General features: G+C 33.9%; 1 protein-coding gene across 1 annotated transcript; it reads left to right on the top strand.

Annotated features, from left to right (window-relative positions):
* Positions 1-143: 143 nt before the first annotated feature.
* On the top strand, positions 144-25,744 carry LOC132701628 (probable 2-oxoglutarate dehydrogenase E1 component DHKTD1 homolog, mitochondrial; the record flags this gene model as incomplete). Its single annotated transcript, XM_060669744.1, is given in 16 exon segments — positions 144-267; positions 3,716-3,887; positions 4,253-4,472; positions 4,740-4,901; positions 8,314-8,495; positions 9,849-10,070; positions 10,514-10,671; positions 10,729-10,864; positions 13,380-13,511; positions 13,564-13,681; positions 17,297-17,593; positions 19,411-19,613; positions 21,624-21,744; positions 22,081-22,269; positions 24,212-24,297; positions 25,579-25,744. Coding segments are annotated over 16 exon segments (2,627 nt in total), but the record flags the coding sequence as incomplete, so codon positions are not given.
* Between the last annotated feature and the right edge of the window lie 1,555 nt (positions 25,745-27,299).

Raw genomic sequence — 27,299 nt, 5'->3', positions numbered from 1 at the left:
TCTACAGAGTGAGGTAATAAAATACAACTTGAAAGAATTAAAACAAATTTTAGCTACTTATAGTTTGTATAATAGATCGACGAAGTTTCTTGTGAGACACCTTGTATAAATAATACGTAAATTAATTTATTATTTGTTTTCAGTTCCTGATGAAGTTATCAAAAATAGATGCAAAGAAAGTAATTTTTACAGGCTAGTGACCGCGTACAGACAACACGGCCATAAATATGCAGACATTAATCCCGTTGCATTTCATCCTCCACAAAGGTAGTAGTGATATCGGTAATAATGTGCTTACTAACAATTTTTATACAGTTATGACAGTTATGGCAAAGAAAATAGTTAGGTATCGTTGCCACTGAATATATATTTCTAATCTAAATCTACAAATATTAAAAGGAAATAATGCTGGTTTAGTTAGATTATTTCAAAGTTATTATAATTCTAATAAACAAATATGTATTCTGCATGGTCGGAGCACAAATGGAAAAAATAACAGTTGACATGTTTAATAAGCTCAAATATGAAAAAAAAAATGCAGCGGACTTATTATTTTGTCTACTATCACTACAAGGGGTTCTCGATTAAATTTTATTAAAAATCGAGGTACCAACATTGCTAATCTTACAAATTTAAACCACAAATCGGTTTTTCTTTCAGCACCGCAAAAGGTTCTTGCTTTTAACCAAATCAGTACCACAAGTTCTACAGACAATATCCAACAAGTTATGGTTTCATTGTTTAGTCATTCCTCAGTCATATGAATAATATCTCCAGCAGGTACAAAAACATTTACATAGGACTGCATGTAAAGACATTGTAAGAAATTTCGATTAAAATATTTGTACAATGTCGTTGATAATCCCAAATAAACTCTGACTGATTTACAGACTCCCTCACAATTTTTTATTCGGAAATCAAAATTTTACTTAAACATTATACGCATCTAAACAAGTGCTTATCGAATGGTGTCGTCCCGACTATGCGCCTAAAGCTTACTGCAATGCACAGAATACTAAAGTTAAGAAGTGAAAACTCAGTATAAAAACGTGAAAGTACAAGAACGGTGCCACCACACAGTGGCCCGGAAAACTATCTCCCGTTGGTGGGTGAAGATCGATATACTTTATTATTTTTTTTTATTTCTTTAATATATTCGGTCATGTATAGGAATAACGCTTACCAAATATCAAAACTCAAAACCCAATATTAATTCACCCGGCTATTTCTTTTAAACGACATTAAACGCGCGGGAATGATCGTGATGTCATACCGCTGCTATTCAATCGATACTGCGAGATGTTGTATAGATTTATATTTTTAACATCTATTTTTGGCTTATGTAAAGTTATGTTGGTATTTAATTTACGTTAGTTTGTATTTGTGCTTAGTGTGCTCTACATAATAATAATGGAAGCAACACAAAAACGATATTACAAATCGTATTTGAGTGCAACTGGTAAAATGCCAGATAAACTTTTTATTCGTTTACGTCTATTTTTGGATTATGTAAAGTTATGTTGGTATTTAATTTACGTCAGTTTGTATTTGTGCTTAGTGTGCTCTACATAATAATAATGGAAGCAACACAAAAACGATATTACAAATCGTATTTGAGTGCAACTAGTAAAATGCATTATTTATTTATTATTTTTTATTTAAATTTTAAAAACTAGACAACTATAAGCCGATTACATTATTATATTGGTTTAAAACTATTGGCTACATTTTCTGTGAACATACCTTTTAGTTTTAACACCGCGAACCTCAGCAAAAGAAAAACTTTCGATGTTTTGTAGGTAAGAAGTCACCATAAACATATCTACTAAAGGTAAATTATCAGATTGCCCTTTTAAACAATCCAAAGCAAGCGACAGGTTCAAGATTCAAATTATCGTTCCTTAATGGTTTCTGTATACTCTGGTCTCTTACGATCGAATTGACGTTACAATCGGTCACAGTCAATGATGACAGTGCGTTTCAAAGAGAATTTAAATTTTACGCCTTTTAATTGCTTATATTTGGTACATAGAACTACGAATTTATTTTTCTGGGATCTGTCTTTCTTTTAATAGTATGATAGTATAATATTTTTCAAATTAAAATTTTGTTCAAGTTATTTCTATATGGAAATGAACAACTTAGTAAATTATGTTTTGTTACACATTGGTACATAGGGTAAATAAATTTATAAACAAATTTTAAATTATTTTATTATTCAATAACATGAAAAGAATTATGTACATCAAATAATAATAGATTTTAGAATTTATTAGCCAATTAGCGAATTAAACGACTTAAAACACAAATAACATGCACCCGAGTAATAAATAATGATAATTACTTCTAATAAAAAAGTATTTATCAGAAAAGTATGTTGCATGTTACAATAATTATTCAACGTAGAATCCTAAGAAACTAAATATACAAAAAATAAAACTGAAAGGAGAGCTATGACATTTTCTAAAGTATGTAGTGTAATTGTTTGGGGCTACAAGACACAACAGGAAACTGAATGCGAGCCTTAAACAGATCTTAAGGATATACGGATCAACGAGGCAAGGGCAACGTCTACTTCGATGGTCTAAAGAGTAAAAAAATGATCGGGATGTGTGTGTGTACTTCAAATCCTTTAAACTGTATGCATTTATAGAGATTACAGACAGGCAGTTGTGATACTTCATAGACCACGTTTTATGTGCAGAACTAGCACTAGAATATCATCCTGTCCACTTTGACGCGTGAGTCTATAATGTGGTTGGCCGTGCGTTGTTAGTTGGATTAAAGGATATACTCCCTGACCAGTAGCACCGCAGGCTTCTGTCGGTCTGGTGACGACAAGTAGTACTGCCGGATATTTATAAAACAATAGGACGAAAAAGAACACTCTTAGCTAACCAGGAAAACTAAGCCTAGGTCCAGGAAGAAGATACTCATGGGCACAGAAATTCTTACGAATCATTGCTTTCTTAACAAAAAACAATTTAGAATGGGTTTGAGAAGTACTCCCATGTGCAGGGTGTGCCAACAGCAATTCGAGTCAGTGGAACACATTCTGTGCGACGGTCCTATCGTTTAGCCGTGAATCCATGCTCGGCGAAGCAAATCAGTAATCAGTAAAAGTAATCAGAGGTTCGACTCTTCAAACTGTCATCGCCTACGTCGAATTACCAGGCTTGATGGATGTGGTCTGTCCAGGAGGAAGCACTGCTGCTGTGGCTTAAGTGTTGTGGTGTAGGCTATCCTCATTCACTTACAGATACATATTGTTACAAAGAGTGTAAAGTAGTTTTTCATTTCGAAAATATAAAAATAACTAGCTATTTTTAGTCTGCAGTCCTTATCATAACTGCAAAGTTTATTTCCTATCTTTTACCGTTGAATATTTAGAGCTAATTATGCATACAACTCTCGAATAGTGTCGGTATTCCATTGAATTAAATTTAGTTAGTGTATTCGTTTTACTTCTTGTTAATTAATTAAAATGAAAAATATTGTTCCAGAATTTAAATTTGTGAATTACAGTTTGTGTTAGTTTTAATTACTCATGTATAATTTCGGTGCATATATACCATTGTGGGAGAACTCTTAGCATATATAATATATAACCCAGTTAATTCTGAACGAATCAAAATTTCCGTTTGCGTAGGGAATCAAAATTATTGTTACATCGTTGCAACTTGGAAGTTATCTAACATGATCCCTCTTGTCCCAGATTCGCACCAGAATTAGACATCAAACGATACGGATTTGAAGAAAATGACACAGTCTGGGTGAGAAAAGGAATAGTTCAAATACCGGAGGGCGAGGTAGCCGTGAAAAGTGCAACAACTTCATTAAGTCGTATGTACTGCGAGCAGGCATCAGCCGAATTTCTGTATTTGGAGGTACATCAAAAATTCAGATTAGAAGAATATTTATAAGCTTCATATAGAAATGAGATTTTTGAACACGAAGTAGTATATAGGAAAGAACATAGCGATGTAATTTTTCTTCCTATATCTATTCCCTGCAGTCTTTAAATCGTTGATTGCATTTTATTGTCCAATAAAGTTCAATTATCTGCCATATGGCATATACATTTGCAAAATAATTTTCGATTATTTAAAATAAATGCGTGTCGGTAAAACTGGTTCAAGCGGTCTTTATGCTTAAGATAACTTTACTTTACTTAACCCATTAAAAATTTTGCAATTTCATATTTAACCATTACTTATTACGTAATAATTTTGCATGGTACATCATTTTTTAGAATGAAGATGAACGAGAATGGTTCTCGGAAGAATTCGAAAAACTGGCAAGTGAACAACTTAACGATGCCGAAAAAATCGTCCTAGTTAAGGATTTATTAAGATCTCAGGCGCTTGATCATTTCTTAGCGAAAAAATTCTCCAGCGTCAAACGATACGGCGGCGAAGGAGCAGAGAGCATGATGGGATTTTTCAGCAGGATTTTTCATTTGGCTGCCAACGGTATGTTGTATGAAGTGTCCTGAATTTAAACATTGAAAATTTTGGAAAATCTTGAAGTAAGTCATTCAAAGTTGAAATAACTTTTCCACTTTTACAAATGCGTTCCGAAATTAATTATAAAGATCATAGACACGTTTTTTTATATTAAAATAAGTCTTTCTTTGTGAAATACGCCTCATTGAATTTTTTCTTGTATTTATATTTATTTTTTTTAAACAAATATAGAGTTCTTATATTTGAAAAGGGAAATTTAGTTTTGTGCTTCAGACAACGTCGAGCAAATAGTATTGGCAATGCCTCACAGGGGGCGTTTAAACGTGCTGACTGGTTTGCTGAATTTCCCACCCGTAAAAATGTTCTACAAGCTTCGAGGAAATTGCGAAATCCCCTCAAAATATCGAACTCTGGGAGATGTACTCAGCCATCTCGGTAAGTTTTTGTTGTACGTAACAAAATAAATGGTACGACTTGGCTTATAGAAGTTTCTTGGACTGAAGTCTTAATTTTGTCTTGTGTGCAAAATCGCCACTAGAATTTAAAATAGTTTTAATTCAAATGTTTTAATGTATACTAACTTTTCATTTATAAAAATGAGATGTTAGAAGTTCAAGATAAAGATGATGAATTCGGTATCATAAGACCACTTAAATTTTATCGGGGTTTGTAAGAATCCAAATTTGACTCTAACTAAGAGCCGAGTAAACTTTTAATGAACGGTTTCCCTACTGTCCAATTGAAAACAATTATAAATTTCGCATCAAAATTCACCGCTAAAAATTGGATTAACTTTGAAGTTGATTTTATCGCGAACTGCTAACTCCAAATCAGTTTCATACAAATCATACATAGATAGATAGATTCATTTATTGACTATGTTTCGTACAAAAGGGACGTACAATTGTAGCAAGTCAGAAGTGATCTTCAAGTGCAATAAAATCAAATTAATAAATAATATAAAAACACACATCTAATACAAACAAAATTAGACAGTACTATACAGTTTTATAGCGCATCGATACCAGTGACAGTGTCAATGTATGCTCGCAGGGAGTAAAAACAATGACGTTGTAGGAATTCTTTAATAGTATGTTTAAATTTTCTATTGCTCATCTTTTTCACGGTACCTGGCAAAACATTATACAATTTCAGGTTCAATGAGTTGTTCTCAGACTTCCTCAGTTTAAACCTAGGCCGTCTAAGGAGATCCCCCGAACGAGTTTAATAGGCATGGCAATCGGAATTAGCGCTAAAGTTTCCTTTCGTTCTCTGAATCTCTAATAACTGGTAGTAGATATAGATGCAAGGAAGGGGCAACACTTTGAATATTTTAAAATAAGGTTGACAATGGTCCCTATATCCTATATTAGCAACGACTCGAATGGCCCTTTTCTGCATTCTAAAAATCTCCACAGCAGCTGAGGAATCACCCCACAGTACCGTGCCATAGCATAAGTGTGAATGCAACAAAGAAAAATAGACCATAAGCAGAGTCCTTGTTCCTATCAGGCCTCTCAGTCGTCGAAGAACGAATATGTTGCTGGACAATTTATTTTTCAGGTCTGAGATATGTTGTTTCCAATTTAGACTATCATCGATCCTAATGCCAAGCAACTTGACGGACTGTCCACTATTTACCAAGCAATTGGAGGAAAACACAATACTCTGGGTCTTGTCTAAATTTAATTTAAGATAATTATTTTCAAACCAGACATTAGCCTTGTCCTCCAACATGCCAACCCTAACGGACAACTCCTCGATACTCTTAGCAGATGTAGTGAAGGATGTATCGTCGGCAAACATCACGCACTGATTGGGGGCCAAGAAATGATAAAGGTCATTTATGTAGATTGTAAATAGTAGCGGGCCCAGGACGGAACACTGGGGCACCCCACTTACTACTGATTCAAGTGATGAACGGTCATCCTGGTATTCTACAAACTGCTGTCGGCCCTGCAAGTAGAACGCTATAAGATCTAAGGGCAGACCTCGTATACCATATCTGTATAGCTTTTTAATAAGAAGCTGGTGAGAACACAGTCGAAGGCCCTGGAGAGATCACTCAAGGTCAAACCAACTAATTCACCCCCCTCGAGGCCCTCAACTATCCCACTCACAACTTTAGACACTGCTTGGATCGTCGAACACCCTCCCCTAAATCCAAACTGACCCGCACAAAGACATTCGATCTTATTAATATAAGAAGTTAGCTGATCTTTTAGTAAGATCTCAAAAACTTTTCCGAACAAAGGTACGATTGAAATCAGCCTATAGTTGTTAGCATCATTTATATCACCTGCCTTATGGATTGGAACTACTCTCGAAATCTTAAACAGCGACGGAAATACACCTGTGTCAATACATTTATTAAATAAAGTGGCTAATGGCAGTGTAATGTACTCAACCAGTCCCTTCACCAAGACACTATTGATATCATAAGCATCGCTAGAATAAGATTTTTTTAATCTTAGTATGGCTCGGTACGTATCCTCACAAGTTATCGGATGCAAAAAAAAAGTAGTTTCCTCCAGTAGAATCCCTTCAACACATGCACTCTGTACATTGTGATTCACCGTTAAGATCTTTATAATATTACTCGAGACAGAACTAAAAAAACTGTTAAGATCGTTTGTTGATAAATCAGATTCTTTATCACATCTCCCAAGACAATTTCTTTCATAGTTAACGATTTTCCAGACATCTTTGTTTTTATTGGTTGATTTTTCGATAAATCCATTAAAAGCAGCATTTTTGGTTTGTTGAATTTTTTGTTTATATTCCTTATTTAGTGATTTATACACCTCTGTATAAAGAGGGTTCTGTGAGACTTTACTGAGAGTTTTAACAACTGACATTCTGTTTCTAAGAGCTACTAGATCTTTATCAAACCAGTTGACCGGTGATTTTTTATGAGGAATGTTGTTAACAGAACAATTTTGTTTGATCAAGTCTTGAACTTTGTGCAATATAAATGAAGACATAAAGTTGACATCGTTAGAACCAAGGCAAATATTCCAATCCACAGCCTCCAAGGACTTCCTAATTCCTAATTCATATGGGGATTCTTGTCAGCGCTGAGGTGTAAATGCAATGCATAGCCCTATCTTTTCTCAGCATCTTGCTTTTTTATTCACGTTTTTATCTCAATTATTAAATAATAGTATAGTATGCAACAAGTGCGGTAAACGGCATTTGACTCTTTATAAACTTAATAAATGAGTGACTTATAAAGTTTACCGTACATATTGCATACTATACTTTTTCTACGACCGTTAATTTTTTGTACATTCTCGCAAAACAACACGAATACATTCACTAACATGACCGTCAGAATTGACAAACGTCAAAATTCAAGGCGTGGGAAATATCTCCGAAAACATCCGATTGCTCCCGAACCCGTGCGGAAAAATTCCGCAAATATCCGAAATGGCTCCGATCCGTTTGAAACGAAACTGACGTGGTAGGTATTTTACAGAAAGGAGTTGAAAAAATAAATTTAATATCAATCGAATAAGTCTGCCATATTACAAGAGGAGTTTTATAATAAAGTGAAATATTGAGACCTTGGACTTGGCTCCACGCTATCTAGACCACATGCCAATAGAAGATCTATGGGACCAAACTGTTTGGATGATGTAGAAAACAATTCATGGACATATACATATATAATTTCTATAATTCAAATTTTTGTAATTTCTGTAATTCCGTATTTGTTTGTACTGCATTAAGTTGATCCAAATTTTGCGTTAATTTTGGTGCGAAGTTTAACACGAAGACTAAAAAACGCCTTGTAGAAAAAAAGGTACAGTTTCGGATTTGAAGGATATTTTTTGGTATTGTTTAGTTTCTTCTGTCGATCTCAAATTTGGCGATAAATCTGTCCACGTGTCGCTGTTGTACAACCCTTCACATTTGGAAGCGGTCAATCCCGTGTCGATGGGCAAAACGCGCGCCAAAAATCTGATCAGTAGGTACGGCGATTATGGGAATTTAAACGAATTTGGAGACAAGATATTAAATATCCAGGTAAAATATACACTCACAAATGTCCGTCCACCCTTCATTCCTTCGTTGCCTTTGTTGAAAAACTTGTAGTTTGCATCATTTTTAAACCGTTTTTTCTTTGCAATAAATTTGAAAATTATAACAAAATTATAACAAGTTACGTAAGGCGGCTAAAATGACTATCTTTAAAATGTTAATCTACAATAGCAGAACATGTTGTTTGTTAATAGGTTATGAAATTTTTAAATTTTTTATTTGAAACGTGATGGTGATGATGATGTATTAATATAAAAAAACTGTTTCGAGAGTCAGTATGTGCGCAATGGATGGTGGATTTATTTTGTAGGTATTTTTAAGGCGTACGATTTTCTTGAAACATTCGTTGTGTGATAATTTTGTTTATTGTATGGTCCTTTAAATATGAAATTCATTCTTTATAAAGAGGGAACTGAAATATTTATATAGAAGTTTTTTTTATTACAATTCAAAAGGATTCAAAATTATCGCACTTCAGTTTATTCTGTTCTCTATCTTGAAGAGACCAGATTTTCACAAAACTCCGACATTTTTATATATATCGATAGCCAAAGAAAAATGACACAATACATTGTTTGGACGGTAACGGTGTTTTAATGGTCACAAAACTACGAAGTATGTGTGGTTAGACGGGTACCGGTTTACAATACAGGATAATTCAAATTTCTGGATTATAGAAACTAAAAACCATAAAAAGTTACAGGGTGTTAAAGTATCAATATAATTTTTGATTTTTTTATTTAACTTTAAAACTTATATATTTCGGTTTCAACAACATTTACAACAAAAATAATCTTTTATAATATGTCTGGGAAATATACTGCAATTATGAAGTAAGTCTTGTTTTATTTAATTATAAGGTAAAATCGATAACTACGGTTGTTTCTAATGCGTATTCTATTTAATTTAGTTTATAACAATTACAAAAATACTCTGGAAAAAAGACAATCGGTTCAAAATGAGGTGCGATAATTTGGCATACTTTTGAATTGGAATAAAATAAACCTCTATATAAATATTTTGGTGCACCCTTTATAATAAATGAACTTCACATTTAAAAGACCATACAATAAGCAAAATACTTAAATAACAGTTTGGACAAAAAAGTAAAGTTGTTTATTATTAAAATTCCCGTTTATACAACTTTGAGCACCGATATCTTGATATCATCGAATTTAGACATTTGTTGAGAATGTCAAGGACTACAACATGGTACATTTTGCGTGAGGGATCCCTTCAAAGGAATTGGGGTACATTTGCCTTTGTGTACTTTTTGCAAACATTCTCATTTTCCATTTTCCGTAAAAACGGGTTCCCCTAAATCGGATTTAATTTTAGGTTCACGGCGACGCAGCTATTATCGGGCAAGGAGTAAACCAAGAGTGTCTCACACTAAGCGGAGCTCCTAACTTTAACATCGGCGGCACTGTACATTTGGTGGTTAACAACCAGGTCGGCTACACAACCCCCGGGGATAGGGGTAGGTCATCCAGGTATTGTACGGACTTGGCGAAAGTTATTGCCGCCCCCGTCATACACGTCAATGGAAATTATCCCGAGGTATAGCATTTGCGTATAGGGATTAATAAATTTGGTACATAACATAAAGTTGACAATCGAATAACTGTGGTCATAAATGAAATTAATGCTGAATATTTTGTCACATTCTGTAGGAATTCTCTTCAGGTGTCTGTCTAAGTCAATGCATTGCCTTATTTTTTTTGAGCATCATGTGGTTTTCTTCAAGTATTCATCTCAATTATTAACTGATTAAATATATTTTTCTTTTATTTACATGCTGCACAAATAGCACAAAAATTTTATGGAAATTTTAGGACTTTTATAACATTTGGTGTTAATACCATTGCACGATTGTTTAAGAATGACACATGCCTAATTGAGCGAAACGAATTTCCCATTTTATTTCTCTGCTCTTTTTTATATGAGCCTACAACTGAAATATTAAATAAAAATGTTTTTGAAATGTCCAATTCGGAATCCAGGAAGTTTACAAAATAACGAAATTGGCGTTTGACTATCAAAGACGCTATAAAAAGGACATCTTCGTCGATATGAACTGTTACAGACGGTGGGGTCACAACGAAATGGATGATCCCACCTTTACCAACCCGGCCCTGTACAAGGTCATCAATGCCATGCGGTGCCGTAAACTCAGCACATCCGGTGTTTTATTTTAACTAATGTAAACTATGTGCAGGACCGTACCGGATTCGTATGCGGCCAAAATTATCGAGGAAGGTGTGTTGAGCGAGCAACAATGCCAAGAAATTTACGAAGAACGTTTCGAATGGTTAAACGAGGAGTTGCAGGCCATCGAGGATTATCAACCAGAGGTGAGTTCCAAACGCTTATGGAAGAATGCAATTCTATATAACAAAACGAGCTATGATTGGATGAAAAAAAAATTCACTTGGTGATGTTTCGTACGGGATGGCCCATTTATTAGAAGATGAAAAAAAGAAAAAAAAAGTGGTTTGGATTCCCTTATAATTTTAAAAATATTATATTGCTATGTATAGAGGGTGTTGATAAGTAACAAATTACAACTTTCATATTTTAAATAATAATAAGTAAAACTATAGTAACAGTAACCCTGTACTTTTTGAATTTCTCTAAACTTTGTGGACACATTTCATATATGCTAACGTATACATTTAAAAGTGAGGTGTGCAGGCTTAAAAATATCTATCGATTTTTCGCTCTGAAAGATTTTATTATATATTCGGGATTGATTTCTATAGATTATATTTAAAAATTACGGGGAGTCAAAAATCAAATATTATGATTTTGAAATCGTTAAAATACATTTTTTTAAAATGGAAACACGTCATTTTTATAATTTTATTAATTTGTTTTTTTTTACTGTTAGCAGTATAATCACAACAATTAAAATTGAAAAGTTAGGTGGCATAAAATTGTCAAACATTCATTGCCAAACTTAGAAAAAACCAAAATAGTGATAGTGATGTTTGTGTAAAACAGGATTGTTTTTTTTTCGCCATATTTCGTCGTCACGATATTTTTACAATGTATTCTAATATTTTGGAATATCCAACTTTTTAAATTATAAAAATTGGTTGTTTCCATTTGAAAAAAAAAGCCTTTTGACTATTTTTTCAATTTTTAATGTTAGTTTTTAATCACTTTGTTTTTATCTATTTGTAAAATATCAACACAGAGCACTATCTTAATATACAGGGAATCCAAACAAATTCTCGGCTTTAAGTTGTTTTGATATTGTTTGCATGTGCCACCCTATGCAAGGATAAAAAGTGAAAGTTTGTTTTTACAGTTACATAAATGGTGTAACGTATTAAGTGTTTGAAAGTGTAACTGTTAATTAAATAGTCCATTTAAAAATGGAAATAGATTTTTTTACTGTATAAAAGCAAAAAAAATATACTTATTTTGAATGTCCAAATTTAACCAATTGCGAATCATGATTTCTAACTTCTTTTTTTGTAATAGTAACGGTTACATTTACACTACCTATTTTATAAAACCTATCGTTACTTTTTAAAACCCCTATAGCACGTAAATCTCATCACAATAACGGTGGCCAACTTTTAGTCTCATATAAAACTTTTTCTACCATAGGTAAGTTTTATAATGGCAAGGACTACATATTTTTTCTGCAATGAAAGTTACTTACCAAACAAAAAATGCCGAACAAACAACCCTTTTCATTTCACCTTCATTTGTTTGCAATAATTTTATTTCATGCCCATGTCATTATATTTTGATGTTACTCTAAAATTGACAGCATGTATGAAAATGTCTTAATAAAAATTGTAATATATAATAATTTTATATTTTACCATTCCCAAAACTGAAACGCCCTCATTTTAAGCACCTTAAAAGGTAATTTTGGTAAAAACCTGCAAGTTAAAATTGTGTCTATTATTTTTTATTTATTTTTATATGTTTTAGGAATACCCTTGCTTTTTTAAGAGAGCATTTATGTCAATTCGAAAAACATAACAATGACCGTCACATAAAATCAAATCATGTACACCAGTTTCCTTTATAAAACTTACAATTGTATGTGGGCTTTCAAGTAATATTAAACAATTTGGAAACGTTTACAAAACTTATAACAATATTTCTCTTGCAATAAAACCTAAGATTATTTTAGAATTACTCAGAGCTACTAAAAAGGTATTTATAAAACTCTTTGTAACTGGCACAAAACTAAAAGTAATCGGAAAACAAATTGAAAACTATTAGTGCGCATATGTCAAATATCAATTTTGAAATCATTACATCATAGTTATTATTCATTTTCTCTTTATAGAAATGTCCTTCGTTTTTTATAAATATCTGGATAAAGTTTATAATTAAACTACAATTGTGCAAATAACGACAAATTTCGAAAAACAGCGTCTTTGATTGTGCTACAAGCGCATGGTTTCATGGTAGCTGTAGAAGATTTATTAGGTGCTTTAAATTAATAAGGGTCGTACGAAGTAAGCTATATAACCTGAAGATTATAAGTGTTAAGATAGCTTCTCTAAGAATATTAAAGAACCTTTAAAAAAAACGTGAAGTAAGCAACACCAGATAAAGTGACGGAATCCTTTCCTATAAGCAACCAACCAATATTATAAAACTTGTGTGTCCTGATATTTATAGGACGTCTTACAAAATTTATAACTGTACTGATTTTCTTAACTATAAAGGCTTATACATATCCGATGCGTTATAATAAAAGCTTAAACTGCGAAAAATATTAGTTGGGTTGTATGTTGTCGACACTTTACACATCATTAAAGAACATCCTGTATACGTTGTAGCGTGCAAGTTAAGAAAGTAAAATTGACATTCATTCACTGTTGACATTTTGTGCAGGACGTGTACTTTCAACACCAATGGGCCGGCATCAGCCAGCCGGAAAACGCGATAACCACCTGGGACACGGGCGTCGACACAGAACTGCTGGCGTTCGTAGGAGAAAAATCAGTAGCGGTACCTGAAGACTTTGTATGCGTTCGTTAGAACTCTTGTTGAAATATTGTAACTATTCACATTTTAGACAGTTCACCCCACCCTAACTAGACACGTCAAAAATAGACTGTCGAGAGTAGCGGAAGGGATGAACATCGATTGGTCCACGTCGGAAGCGCTGGCAATCGGCTGTCTACTCTTCGAAGGTTAGTTAATAATGCAACAGTGTGTTTTACAATATCGTGTCAAAAAAAATACAATTATCAATTAACAGGTACACTCAAAAACAATACTATAGATATTTCTGGTGCTAGTGTGAGTAGCCCAAAAATAAAATCGTTCAGGTTTTTCAAATGCGACCGTGAAATTAGATAAGTTACACAGCGTAAATCCGAAAGTGAACCCAAAAAAAATTTCGTTTGAAATATATTACCAAGGGCAAAAAGTATTCAGGGATCTATAGTCGATAGAATATTGGACGTATTGCGAAACCGGGAAATGGAAATTTGTTGAAAATTTTGTCAGTTAAGGTATTTTGACGGTGTTCTATCGATATAAGATATTTTCAGCTTCGCCGTGTTGGCCCTTCTATAAAAAAGTAGCCACAACTCTATTTTTTTAAATAAAACAAGCTATATAAATTTTCCGTTCCGCTGCTATTTCTATATTTTTCGACTGAAATAGACCACAATTTATATTCTTCACTGCTTAGAACACTGAAATTATGGCAGCAGTTTGGTAACATCCTGCAGTTTCCTGTAGACTAGTGCTTGCTATGATTTACAGGGTGCTTAAGAAATCAATGAAAAAGTTACACTTTTCAAATGTAGAATATCCAGTACTCTAATACATAATTAAAATCATTTTCCTATACCTAAATCTAAGGTTTTCAAATAAAAAGCAATTAAGTTCAAATTTATTTTTTTTATTTCACCTAACTATATGAAAATGTTTGAGTTTTAATAACGTATTTACTTTTATTCACTCATGTACTTTCTAGGATTAAAATTAACTCTTCATATAGTTCCCTTGTCCCTGTCACACATAATGCTATAGAGAAATTATTGATACCAGAAATATCACAACCTTTGTGCTAGTTAGTAAATAGTTCCATGAAGCAAGCTGTCTTTCCAGAGCAGTTCAAATTAGCTCTAAATAAAAAAGACCAATTAATCTTTTGGCCAGTTTCTCTAAGCCGTTTGTAACTTTGTTCCAGAATAATTGAATTTATCAACATATGTCAATTGTTTTCTAACTTTGTGCCTGCTTAAAAATATAGATCAACTAGCAAGACTAGAAAGCAGCATGTCATTGCCCAAAAAATAGCAAAAGTTATGAAACTGGAAATTTGCAGAGAATAATCTCATTCATTTTTTAATTAAGAGAAGAGAAGAGGTAAAAAATGAAACCGAAAATGCATTTGAGGAAATAAAATTGGTAAAAGAAACTAATAGTGACTAGTAGTAAAACAACAAACATGATATTATAGCCAACAAAACAAGGTCAACGCATACTGATTACATAGAACTAAATAAAACAAGATTGCTTTCGAAAAATCATTGCTGGGCGGGGCAAGTTCGTCGCAAGTAGCGCCAATCAGCTTTTTATTTTAAAAAGAAGGCGCTTTACTTATTCTTGTGACGCATTGTTTTTCTATCGTGCTCCTGCGGACCACTACGGAACTTTTGCAATATCGATGTTTTAATATTGTGAATACACCCTGTATAACGTGTCCTTGAAATCTCGTCGAACTTCAAAGTTACGCCAAAAGTGAGTAAATATTAAAATTTGTTATGGTAATTGCAATTTAAAATTATATTTTTTCAAATATCTCACGCACCGTGTACTATAGACGAAACCTTAAACTCTTTCTAGACACGGTTTACCTATTCACCTACAAAAGCGGAGATTTCTAGGATCTATTAGAATTTTTTGCCCACAAACGACGTATCCTGTATATAATTCCAACAATGTTCGAAATAGAGGATTTAGCCCTGGATCTCCTTTGTTTCCTGATATCCGAATTTTCCCAATCGAGTAAATGGTTTTCAAAGAAATACTTGTTTTCTAAAACCATGCGATAAGTGGTAATATGAAATGACTTCATCACATCTAGATTGAGGGCGAGAAATGGTGATTTTTGTTTGGATTTTTTCAAATATCTCGAAGAGCGTATGTGATAGACGAAAACCGTAAATACACAAATTGTAGCCCTGTTTGAACTGATTAGCTATTGTTTGTACGAATTTTGATTTACGGTTAATAATTTACTCTCTAAAAGAACAATTTTCGGGGTCTTTTAGATTTTTGTCCATAACTAAAACACCTTGTATATAATAAAAAAAATGCGTGAAACAAAAGCTATAGCGCCGGGTCTCCCACGTATTACGGATGTAAAATTTTTCCGATCGGATGAATGGCTTTGGAGGAAAATATGCCAAAATAACCACAAAAAAAATTCAAAAATTAATTTAAAATACTTCGCGCAATTTTATTGCTCCCAATTTAAAGAGTCTAAATGCGGGTCCAGACTTCTACTTCTCTCCCAAGTCTGAAGTCGATAGTTGCAGATTTGGAATACTTATTATGTTTCTTAATATTGCACGGAATATCGTGAACACCCTGTAAAATACTTAAAAACCTTAAATACAAAAGTCTAAGCTGTCTTTATGGGCTATATCTTCATGTATAAGAAAGTAACATCTAAAACACAGATTTGAAATTATTGCCAATTTTCAATAACAGGGAGGACCCATTTTTCATTTTTTTTAATTTGCGGCGCACCCTGTCTATTTTTGAAAAATTGTCAAGAATAAAAGTTTGTCGAGTTATTTCCTCTGCGTCTTCTGGTTCAAGAATTTTTTTGGTCTCTTAAACAGTTTTTGAAAAATGGTCTTTTTTGTAGACCCTTGCACACGCGATTTTTAATTTTTTTAAAATACTTCCCGACCACACCAGCCCCCCCATTTTCAATAGGCTCCGTCAGGGGGCAAATCTACATATATGTGCCAAATATGAAGTCGCTTCAAATTTGGGACACTTATCGTGTTCCATAACAAGGTCCAAAAAAGTCGAAAATCGCGAAAAAAAGATGGATACCTTCGTCGGATCAGGGCCATTTCTTATAAGCTTATGTGCCTCATGGAGGGTTAAAAGGGAGACAAATTTCAATTTTGTAACTCCAATGGTTCGAAATTTATTGAGGAAAAACCAAAAGACGAGCACGGAGAACGGACAGACAAAAAAAAATTTTCGATCGCGTAGGACTTACCGTTACCGAGATATAACATTTTTATACGGGCGCAGATACTTTCGAAAATTCGATTTCATCGATTTTCGAAAGCAACAAGTGCTGAATTTATAGCAAGTACAAATTTCTTGGGAATTCACATTATTGAATATCTCGACTGGGACCCTCATATTCAAACTGTATGTACAAAATTAAACACAGTAAGTATTGTCTATTTTGCTAATTTTGAATATGTTGTACGATATAGCATAATATTTTGGGGTAGTAGATTTAATTATACAAAAGGGGACCATGAGATCAATGAAATAAGTAAAGAATAAGAACTCTTGTGCAAGTATGCAATATATATTAATCACAAAATTCCGATAACTGAATTTTTAAGAACGCTGCCAAGGAAACGTCAGTGAGACTTGAAGAATATTTTGGTCAATTATATTAACTAATCCTTGACGTCGACTTTATTTCATTTGTACTTTATTTTTTGTATAGGCGAATAGAATCTCAATAAACAAATTAACGGTTAAATTCAAAATGTCAAATAAAGTCAAATTTAGAGCACACTATTCTGTAGGTTACAACGTGCGGATCAGCGGTCAAGACGTGGGTAGAGGAACGTTTTCTCAAAGACACGCCATGTTGGTCGACCAAAACACCAATCAGATGTTCATTCCCCTCAATTCGTTGTATCCGGAACAAACCGCGAATTTGGAAGTGGCCAACAGTATTTTGTCCGAAGAGGCAGTGTTGGGGTACGAATACGGAATGAGCATCGAGAGTCCCAAAAATTTGATAGTGTGGGAGGCACAATTTGGAGATTTCTTTAACGGCGCCCAAATTATTTTCGACACGTTTGTTACGTGCGGAGAAGGTAACTGGTTAAATCTGCCTTTTGTTTTAATGCATTCATAGAGTAATTTCCCGCTTTCTTTGAATTAATTTTGAATAATTGCAAGCTTTCAAAATTCGGAAGACGTACATTCAATTTATCAGTTAACCTTTTTGAGGATCATATTCAACGATTGATTTAATTAGACACAGCGTTATTGCAAAATGTTGCATTTTTTGACAGTTCGGTTTGGTTCCCTTAAAAGTTATCTTCTGGAAAAGGTGAAACTTGGTCTGGCCATGGAATCGAAAGACGTAGTCAGTTTTCTTATAAAACTCACAAATATTGTTATACAAACTAAACTTACGTTTTTTTATGGAATACCCTCGGTTAATAATTTATTTATGCTCGTTATAAGCTTTTCAAAATTAACTTCAAAATATAAATCTTAACTTTTGTTATTCCTCTTCCTTCTACTATGGTCTCATGTAAACTCAAATATAACAATTATGAGAAATTAATTATTTAATTTATTAAAAAAAATCTGTATTTTCCATGGCCTACTCATCAAAAATAATGAAGTTAAAGATATATGCTTTGTATCTGAAATTGTTCTTGTGTGTTATATTTTATATTTTTGAATAGCTTTATTAATAAGGGGGATACGTCGTAAAACCATAGGACACCCTGTTTATACGGTTTATAATAATGTGTAATTATAATAGTATGCAATTTATTACGGAAGCGTTATATTCTTCCCCAATCCCAAGATGTGTAAATTCACTATAGCTTTCTTTATCATGTTTTCTTCAAATCCAATATCGTTGCGGCTACATGCCAGTCAATATATCTTGTTTTCTACCAAATGAAGTTGGTCTTGTGTTATGCGTCGTGAATGAAGACAGTATTCATAATCAGTACTGAGTCACTCACCATTTCGCTAAATTAATCTTCGAAAACATTGGTATTCATATCCTCGTGAAATTCTTCCTCCGTTCGAGATCATTCAGATAACAATACCGTCTATTTTAATTTTGTTCTTTCTTCCCGTTAGTTCTTTTATACCCTGTCGACCAGCCTTCCGTGAAACCATAAAAATAGAGAAAACTGAACTTTTCCCCAAATCGCATATTACAAAGCTCTATGCTATTACAAAGATCTTTGCTAGCCTTCCTGGTTTTTATTTAGGAGATTTTACTTGACCTGCTGCTTTCCTTTCTCGAAACTACAATTAGTAGGTCTGAGGTGTGCGTTTAGCACATACTAAAATTCTTAATAAGCCATTAGGAGGAAGTGTATTAGCTACCTGAAATATTGCCGTATATGGTTTCAAGGATTGATTCGCTATTTGCCCCCATGGACGAACATTAAATTGGCTCGTAGCGAACTTGCACCACTTATAAACAAACCACTTCTACTCCGTTCTCTAAAATACCCAATGGTACACTTATCGAGGGTGCGGAAAGTGTAATTTTACGTCACTTTCGTTACCTACGGCTGCGAGCCGCTTCGGATATTTCCGAGATATTACCCATAAGTTTCGGACCGAACGGATGTTTACCCATTACTAGAATTTGGCTTGAATTTTGATGGTTATCAATTTTGACAGGCATGTCACTTTGTGAATGTATTCCTCATGTTTTGCAAAAATGTACGCAATAACTCACGGTAGTAGAAAAAGTAGAATATGCAACATATTTGGTAATATTTTTAAGTCACTCGTTTATAAAGCACGCGCTCCCCTCGTGACAAATAAACACGTAGCTCAAATTTATTTGCATAATATGGTATTAACAAATGCCGGCCAACATGGAACATATTAAACTACCGTATTTGATTTAATTTTGTTTTTCCATTAGCAAAGTGGTTGTGGCAAAGCGCCTTGACCGTTCTCCTACCACACGGATACGACGGAGCAGGACCGGAACACAGTTCGGCACGGATCGAACGTTTCCTGCAGCTGACCGACTCCAAAGACGACGCTGTCGACGGAGACGACGTGAATCTACAGGTTTGCCACCCTAGTACACCTGCTCAATATTTCCACTTACTGCGACGACAGGTAAGGGCCGACGAATCTGATAGTGAATTCCTATCCAAATAAAAACAGAATGTCTAATCTCATTCGATCTGTGGAGAAAGTCAGCACATTAAATTTAAAAAAATTGTACGCAGAAAAGGGCGATCAGAATTATATGCAACGCGGGATATAGAGACCATTTCAGAAACTTAGGATTCCATGGCTATTAGTATATCACAAAATTTTAGAAATTCATTCACTCAGATAATCACCCACTTCCTCCTCAAATTTGCTTCAATCTATTAAGTTTAAATACACTAAAAGACATTTGATAAAGATACGGTGTTGTCGCAACAATTGTCATATGAAAATATATAATTTCGTGAAAATCTGAACTTTTAGTTCTTATTTATTTTACACTAAAGGAGTTAAAAAATTGATCTGATTGACTTAATAAAACTAACTTAATTTTAAATCAAGTTACAAATTTGCCATTTTAAAACTTTCTTTCTTTTCTTTGAAGCATTCTTTCTTGTCTAAGTTTCTCTAAAGGTTCATTCTGGCCAATACCGGGCATTTCGAACTTCCATTGTCGAAAAACGTTTTTAACACGACGCTTCGGCTAGAAAGTATGACTAGGCGTGAAAAGTGAAAACTGAGCACTATGATCGAAGCATTTATATGGTGAACGAGTCATGTCATCGGTTGATTAGTCAACGGGTGGGACAGCTCAAGGTTCCTGACGTGTGACAGTGGAGATTGATTGGATGACTAAAGATGTTGTTGCGTTGGATAGAGGCAGCTTCTATGGACTTTCTCTTCTTCCAGTGGGTTCCCTGTTGTAGAATTGTGGAATTTTTTGTTTGTGATGTTTTCTGGTTTTGTTTTCGTTATTAAACTTCTTATATTTTGTTCACAACGGAAGGCAGTTTTGATGTTGTATTTTGTTGCAATTCTTTTGATCTTTTCCGAAACTCCTGCAACATAGGCAATGGTCATTAGTTGGTTAGTTTGTACTGTACTCTAATTTATGTGCTACTTGGTATTGAGAGTAATAACATCTTCAATCAGTCTCGTTGAATAACCGTTCTGATCTTCTTTAGTTCGTTCAACTTCATCGTTAAGTAGAACTTGGTTGCTACTGACAGTTTTTGCTCTTTTGTACAGTGATTGGATTATTCCTCGTTTGCGTGTTGCTCTGTTGTTGGACGATGCATTTAGGTACTGGCCTGTATGTGAGTTTCGTGTACACGACATTGAGGAATGGTATTACCTGGTTTTTCTCTTTCTCTATTCCAGCTGTCTGCATATTATGAAGGTGTCGTCGTCAAGAACAAGAGACGTTGGTGGACAACACCTTCATAATATGCAACAAAGACTGGGAACAGGGGAATAAAATACAGTCACGCGCCAGGAACCTTATCCTGCCCCGCCCGTCAATGTTCTCCACACCGATGACGTATATATGCGGGTAGCTTCGATCGTAGACCTCAGTTTTCACTTGAAAGTGATACTTCCTAGCCGAAACGTCCTATTGGAATCTCGAAACGCCAGTATCGACCACATTGTTTTTATTCTATAGGGGAATACAAATAAAATATACTTTTTACACAAATTCTGGATTCCTCCTGCGTAGTTTTTTGCTGGGTCGAAATTGCTGACGTATCGCCAATCATCCTGTTGGTTTCTTCGAGGCTTGACTGAATCTGGCTCGCATTTTACTCTGTACCTACTTATATATTGTTTGAGGGGGCGCTAATGAGGGGTATAAACACCGTCTCGGATGATTCCCAAATTGGTGACAAGTAGAGACATGAGTCGCGGTTAAGATTGTTAGGTTGTTTATAGATTTCTATAGACTCTCGGATTTTTCGACTCAGCAAAAACCGACGCAGGAGGAATCCAGAAGTTTTGTAAAAAGTATTACAGTAGCCTGTGGAAGTTTCTTTCAAAAATTAACAAATAAAAGATATTAGAGATTATCTGATGTGTTATGTACTTTTACTCGCCATTGCAAAACAGTCAAATAAATAAATAAATATTTATTTGCAGATGGTGCGCAAGTTCAGAAAGCCGTTGATAGTCTTCACCCCCAAAACGCTGCTAAGGTCGCCGCTGTGCGTCTCTAGTTACCAGGATATGATCAAGGGAACGCATTTCAAACCAGTATTAGGTAGGAAGGGTCTTAATGTTACTAATTTGTTAATAAAAAATACACAGGTTTTGATATCCCTAACTGAAATTAACTTAAAACCTAACGAATATTGTTAAAATTAATTTAAATTTATTGTAAATAACGTTCTAGTACCGTTTAACATTTCATTGCATTTAGTAAAATAAACTCCCTTCGAATTGTGAATCATTCATTAATTCTCCTCTGATCGTGTTGTTATAGAGAGTGTGTTATAAGCTAGGGACTTCACTTTCTTTGTTTCTATGATAGAAAATTTTACATGCCTGCCAACATATCTAATAAAAACGCTTGTTGAAATGCCGTCGTGAATTTTAGGGGATACTTCATGCGAACCATCTAGCGCGAGACGGTTATTGATCACTTCCGGAAAACATTATTACAATTTACTGGAAGCAAAACAGTCGTTGGAATGCGAAACTGTTGCCATCATCAGATTGGAGTCGTATTGCCCTTTTCCTACAGCAGAACTTTTGCAAGAGGTTCTGAAGTACAACCATTTAAAAGGTAATTTCCATCAACATTTTGGAAAATCGTGCAAAACGCACCACCACCGATGCAGGTTATTAAGGGTTTGTTGGTTTTTAACTGCGGCACTTCTTTTTTTATGTCCATATCGTTTACTTAACCTCTAGTACCTATTTTTTATGTGTAAAATGAAGTTGCTTATTTGTAAACATATAACAAATACCCCGAATAGTAATCGTATATTAACCGACCGTCCCATGTTCAAAAAAACAAACAAAACAACAAAACAAAAACCTATATCTGATATATGCCGTATCTAACAAAATATTCTAATTTCTTTAAAGGACGCTACCCAGCAATTATCAGCCAAAAATTATAAAATATTCTAAATCCATGAAATTTGTATTGCCAAAAAGTCTCTACTAATTAGCACACTAAATGCAGCAGACAATTTAAGTGAAAAACGACAGAACATACTGTAAACAATCAGTGAGGCATCACGAAAAGGGAGGATCAATGTCGCTCGCTTTTAAGGTTATATGTTTGAGTCATTTTTCATTATTTAGAAAAATATACACGATAACAGATATACTAAAAAAGCGACAAATTTAAAGAAACCGTATTCGCCAAAAATGTTAATAGTTTAGCCGTTATTACAAATCTTAGTATTAGTATGCGCGATCAAAATATCTGTGTTCACAAAGCCTTGTGTTTGGTGTATTTTTATATAATTACGGTAAACAATTGCTGTGTTCCGAAGTCTACGAGGAATGATAAGAATGAAGCTAGAAGTGGAAATTACTAACATTACAAGTTCCGATGAAACAGCCATAAAATTTGCAATCAAAATAACTAATATAAATCTGCTTAACAAAAAACACTGAAGTGACTAGACTAGTGCCTGAACACTGAAAATTTGATCCCTCGCACAAAATCATGATTCTTTTTAAAAAAAGTTAAATAAAACCACCTCTAAATTTCTAGAACTTTTTTACATATATGTACTATATTTTAAACTTTAAAATAATATAAATTAATGATTAAAACATATATTTTTATCTTTATATTTGATATTATGAACTCCATTCAATCAAATATTTGTGTCCCTTAACGTGATGATTCATACTTTAGCGTTGTGCAACCTTGTGACATAGGATGTATTGGTTCCATATAGCTATATAATTTTCGTATATGCGTGTACGCCCACTAACCTGCACTTGCCCCATTTTCTTTCGAAATAGCGATTTCCTCACACTTAACTCGTTTTCCCAGAATAATTAACGTAATCTTGGCATATATTGAGAAAATACTGCCCTAAAAATGCTGCACCGACTTATTGATCATCTGCCAGCGGCCATGTTGGTTGTTGAATGTCTCAAGGTCATTGGTTTAAAACGAGACTGCGCATGTTAAATTAACCTTCTCAAAGTTTTTTTCATAGTTGCTTCATAAGTTCCTGTATTATCGGCTTACGCAAGATCTTTACATCTCTATGCTCGGTTCAAGTAGTCACTTTCGAGAGAGCTGTGAATTAAACTCTCATGTCAGTTTCCAAGCATTTTTTAAAAATTTTCTGGGGCCTTATTTTTTTAATCTTTAGGTATGTGCTTTTTTTAAATGTATTAATATTAATAATATATTAATATTGATGTAATATTTTTGTATATTAAACAATATTTCACAATAGAATTAAGACTAATATATAGCTAGCATAATTAGGCAGGCTATCGCTTTGACATGCATTCTTTATCACTAATATTCCTTATATACAAGCAATCCTAAATTGTACTCATGAAAACAATGATACTGAGCCAAATATGACTCTTCACATCATTATCATGTAGTTTTATTTCACCATCGAGGACGATTTGCCAACCATGTTTGGTATATCTAGTTATTCTGTACTAGATCTATGCAAGTCACGGTGACCTGGCCTGCAATATATTTGACTTCTTTGTGTTTACCATAATTATTCCTTTAGATATACTCTGGTGCCAAGAGGAACCACAAAACATGGGCGCATGGAGTTTTGTGAAAAGACGGTTCGAGAACTTGATCGGCAAACCGGTAAGATTTCCAGTGGTGTATCTTTTAAATAATAAGATATACAAACTTTGTATGACAAAAGTGCTACTCGGATTCAGATTATACCACCACAAGAAAGATAGTCCGTTGGTATTTTTTTTTACTTATTTTGAAACTGCAACTTTTAATCTTAAATTTATTATAAAAATTCGTTTTTTCGTTTTTTACAAATAAAAATAATTGAGGTATACTCATAATGGTGTTAAAAAGTGATTGTAGAAGTGAATTAGGAATCGAGAAAATATGAAAACACGCAAAATTTCTATTATTTTTTTACATAATATGGTACAGGGTGTAAAATTAGATCTTGTTACTTCTCTATAACTCGATTTTTTATTGGAGATCCCGAAACTTATATTCTGGCGAATAAAAAAGGAAAAACGTATTCTACATTTATTTCGATAAAGCACATCTTTTTGAAGATGTTTCCATTGTAATATTTTATTCCAAGTCAAATCGCATCAAACTCAAAAAATTGGAAATTCGAACACCATTTTTTGTGGAAGTGACTGTGTTAAAATGGAAAATTTCTCGAAAACGAACCGTTTTATTGAAATAAACACAGTGTGCCTTTCTATATATATTTTGCTTTAAAAATTCGTGGTGGACGGTATGTTACAGGGGAACTACGGTGTTCTTATTTACGAAACGAGGACGAAATATAATCTTCCAAAAAAGGTAAAAGAACTAACTACTAACAAACAAGTTGTGAGATTTAATAGCGACATTACCATCCTCGACATATGTCATAAAACCCCCGAATCCAAGTTTTCGTGTCGACATTTCATAGAAAGCATGAGCAATAATCAAATAAAAATTTCGTAAACTTAACATTAACACCCTGTATCTCACTGATGAGCGACATTTGGCTGGGATAAATTTAGCAGAATACCAATTTTCTGTAAATTGTATTTCCTAACAAGCAATTAAGCACAAAAAATTACGCTTTTCTCAAGAGTTAGGAACGGATTTTTTTCTACGAGCGTGCGGAAAACACCCAAAAAATTGAAGAAAATAAACAATAAAATGAACTCTGCACTACAACGGAAATAATGAAAAAAAAACTGAATTTTCCAGATTCATTTCATTTTGTTTCTTTTCCTGACACATTTTTTGTGCAAAACGCAAAAACAACATTTCGCTTCAAATTGTTTATAAAAATTTTACAACAAAACATAAGTACAGACTATCTTTCTTATGATGAGAAAATTGGTAGCAAAGTATTTTTAAAGAAAACTCATCAATACGATTTATAATTTCAAGATTAAATTTTGCGGAAGACCAGCATCAGCAACACCAGCGGTTGGGTTCGCACAAGTCCATCTGGAACAGGCCAACGACATATTAACCAAACCATTCCAAATGTGAACAACTATTATAAATTTGTGATATACATTGTTCTTTAACTATAGATAATATATATTTGTGTTCTCTCTTACATTTTACTTGTATTGATTAAGAAGTATTCTACAAATTCCAATTCAGCTCCGCTCTAATAAGCTACTAGCCAGATCGTGTCAAACTAATCTGAAAATTATTATAGAGAAGAGCAGATGTAAGGTGTTTTAATTCTGGGTTCAGTGACTCGGGCTGAGATAGTTTTAGGGCTCTGCAAACAAAAGAGTTGGTAACCGATAATTTTTGGGCCGGATGGTGAAGTGACAATGCATTAAGGTATCGTGCGTAGGTTTTCTGTAAACAGAATGACCCAATGTTAGGTCTGATTTTCTATAGAAGTCTGCAAGCAACCAAATAATCTTAACCGCGACTCGGGTCTTTACGTTTCACCAATATAGGAATCAGTCATCTGAAACAATGTTAAGCTCCATCAATACAAACAATATATAAGCAGGTACAGAGTAGAATGCCAGTTTCAGTGAAGCTCTGAAGAAGTCAACAGGATGATTGGCGAAGCGTCGGCAAGCTCGATTAATAAGCAACCGACACAGGAAGCAGCCAGAAGATTTATAAATAGTGCCCTGTATATTTCTTAGATATATCTGGATGTCGAAAGATGTTACAAAAAAATGGGCTATGGTTATTGGAATATAACTTGACACGGAAACATTAATCAATATTTTGAAAATTTATCGTGAACTGCTGAACTGCAGTGAAAAAGTTAATAATTTTCGCATTTTTACAGTACCAGTCTTCCTTGATATTCCATTCATTGCAAGTTTGATCGGACAGTGACAATTGCAAAAAATACTTTTACCCGAAAGTCAATAGTTGTATAAAAGTACAATTGGTGTTTGCTTATCAGGTGGCAGTATTATTTTGTTGTTAAAAGCTTACATTTTACTCAATCGTACAAAAATTGTTGTATACAAGCTGCGCAAAATGTAGACTAGTTGCAGTACGCACCGTTACATGCTTCGTGCACATTAGTTGCACAAATAACTATTGTTTCTTCAAAACTATTATAGTATGATGTGTCTCAAACTATATCGACTTGGATTTTGACGGAACTTACCCCAAAAAGTAATTACCTTCATACCTATCGTTACTGGGTAAACCCAACAACCAATGATTTATTCATATCTAAGCATAAGACAGGGGCGATTCAGGTAGATGTCGACCAAGTGTGGGCTGATATCAGTGGCTGTGCAATAATAGTATATTATGCAACAAGTTTGATGAGTGACATGAATTGTTTTGACCAGAGCGGAGCGTAGCGAAAACTTCCAACGGAAATATCTACCTTTGTTTGATCTTCTTATGTGCACTGAGTTGATAAATATTTCCATCCGTTTGTAATTTTTGTATATATTTAGTATATAGGTATTAGGTATACGACACAGCCTGTTAATTTTTCAGTTAACCTTCCACAGGCTACAGTAATACTTTTTACAAAACTTGAGTCGAACTTGCTAACGTTTCGCCAAATCATTCTGTTGACTTCTTCAGAGCTTAACTGAAACTGTTTCTAGCAGTAGTGACACAGCCTGTTGTTATTTACCAAGACTATATGTGGTGTTCCACAA

This window comes from Cylas formicarius, unplaced genomic scaffold (assembly GCF_029955315.1).
Source record: "Cylas formicarius isolate icCylForm1 unplaced genomic scaffold, icCylForm1.1 PGA_scaffold_10__41_contigs__length_53128322, whole genome shotgun sequence".
NCBI classification, from domain to species: Eukaryota; Metazoa; Arthropoda; class Insecta; order Coleoptera; family Brentidae; genus Cylas; species Cylas formicarius.
Note: the sequence above shows the minus strand (reverse complement) of the source record. Positions and strands in the feature narration are given on the sequence as shown.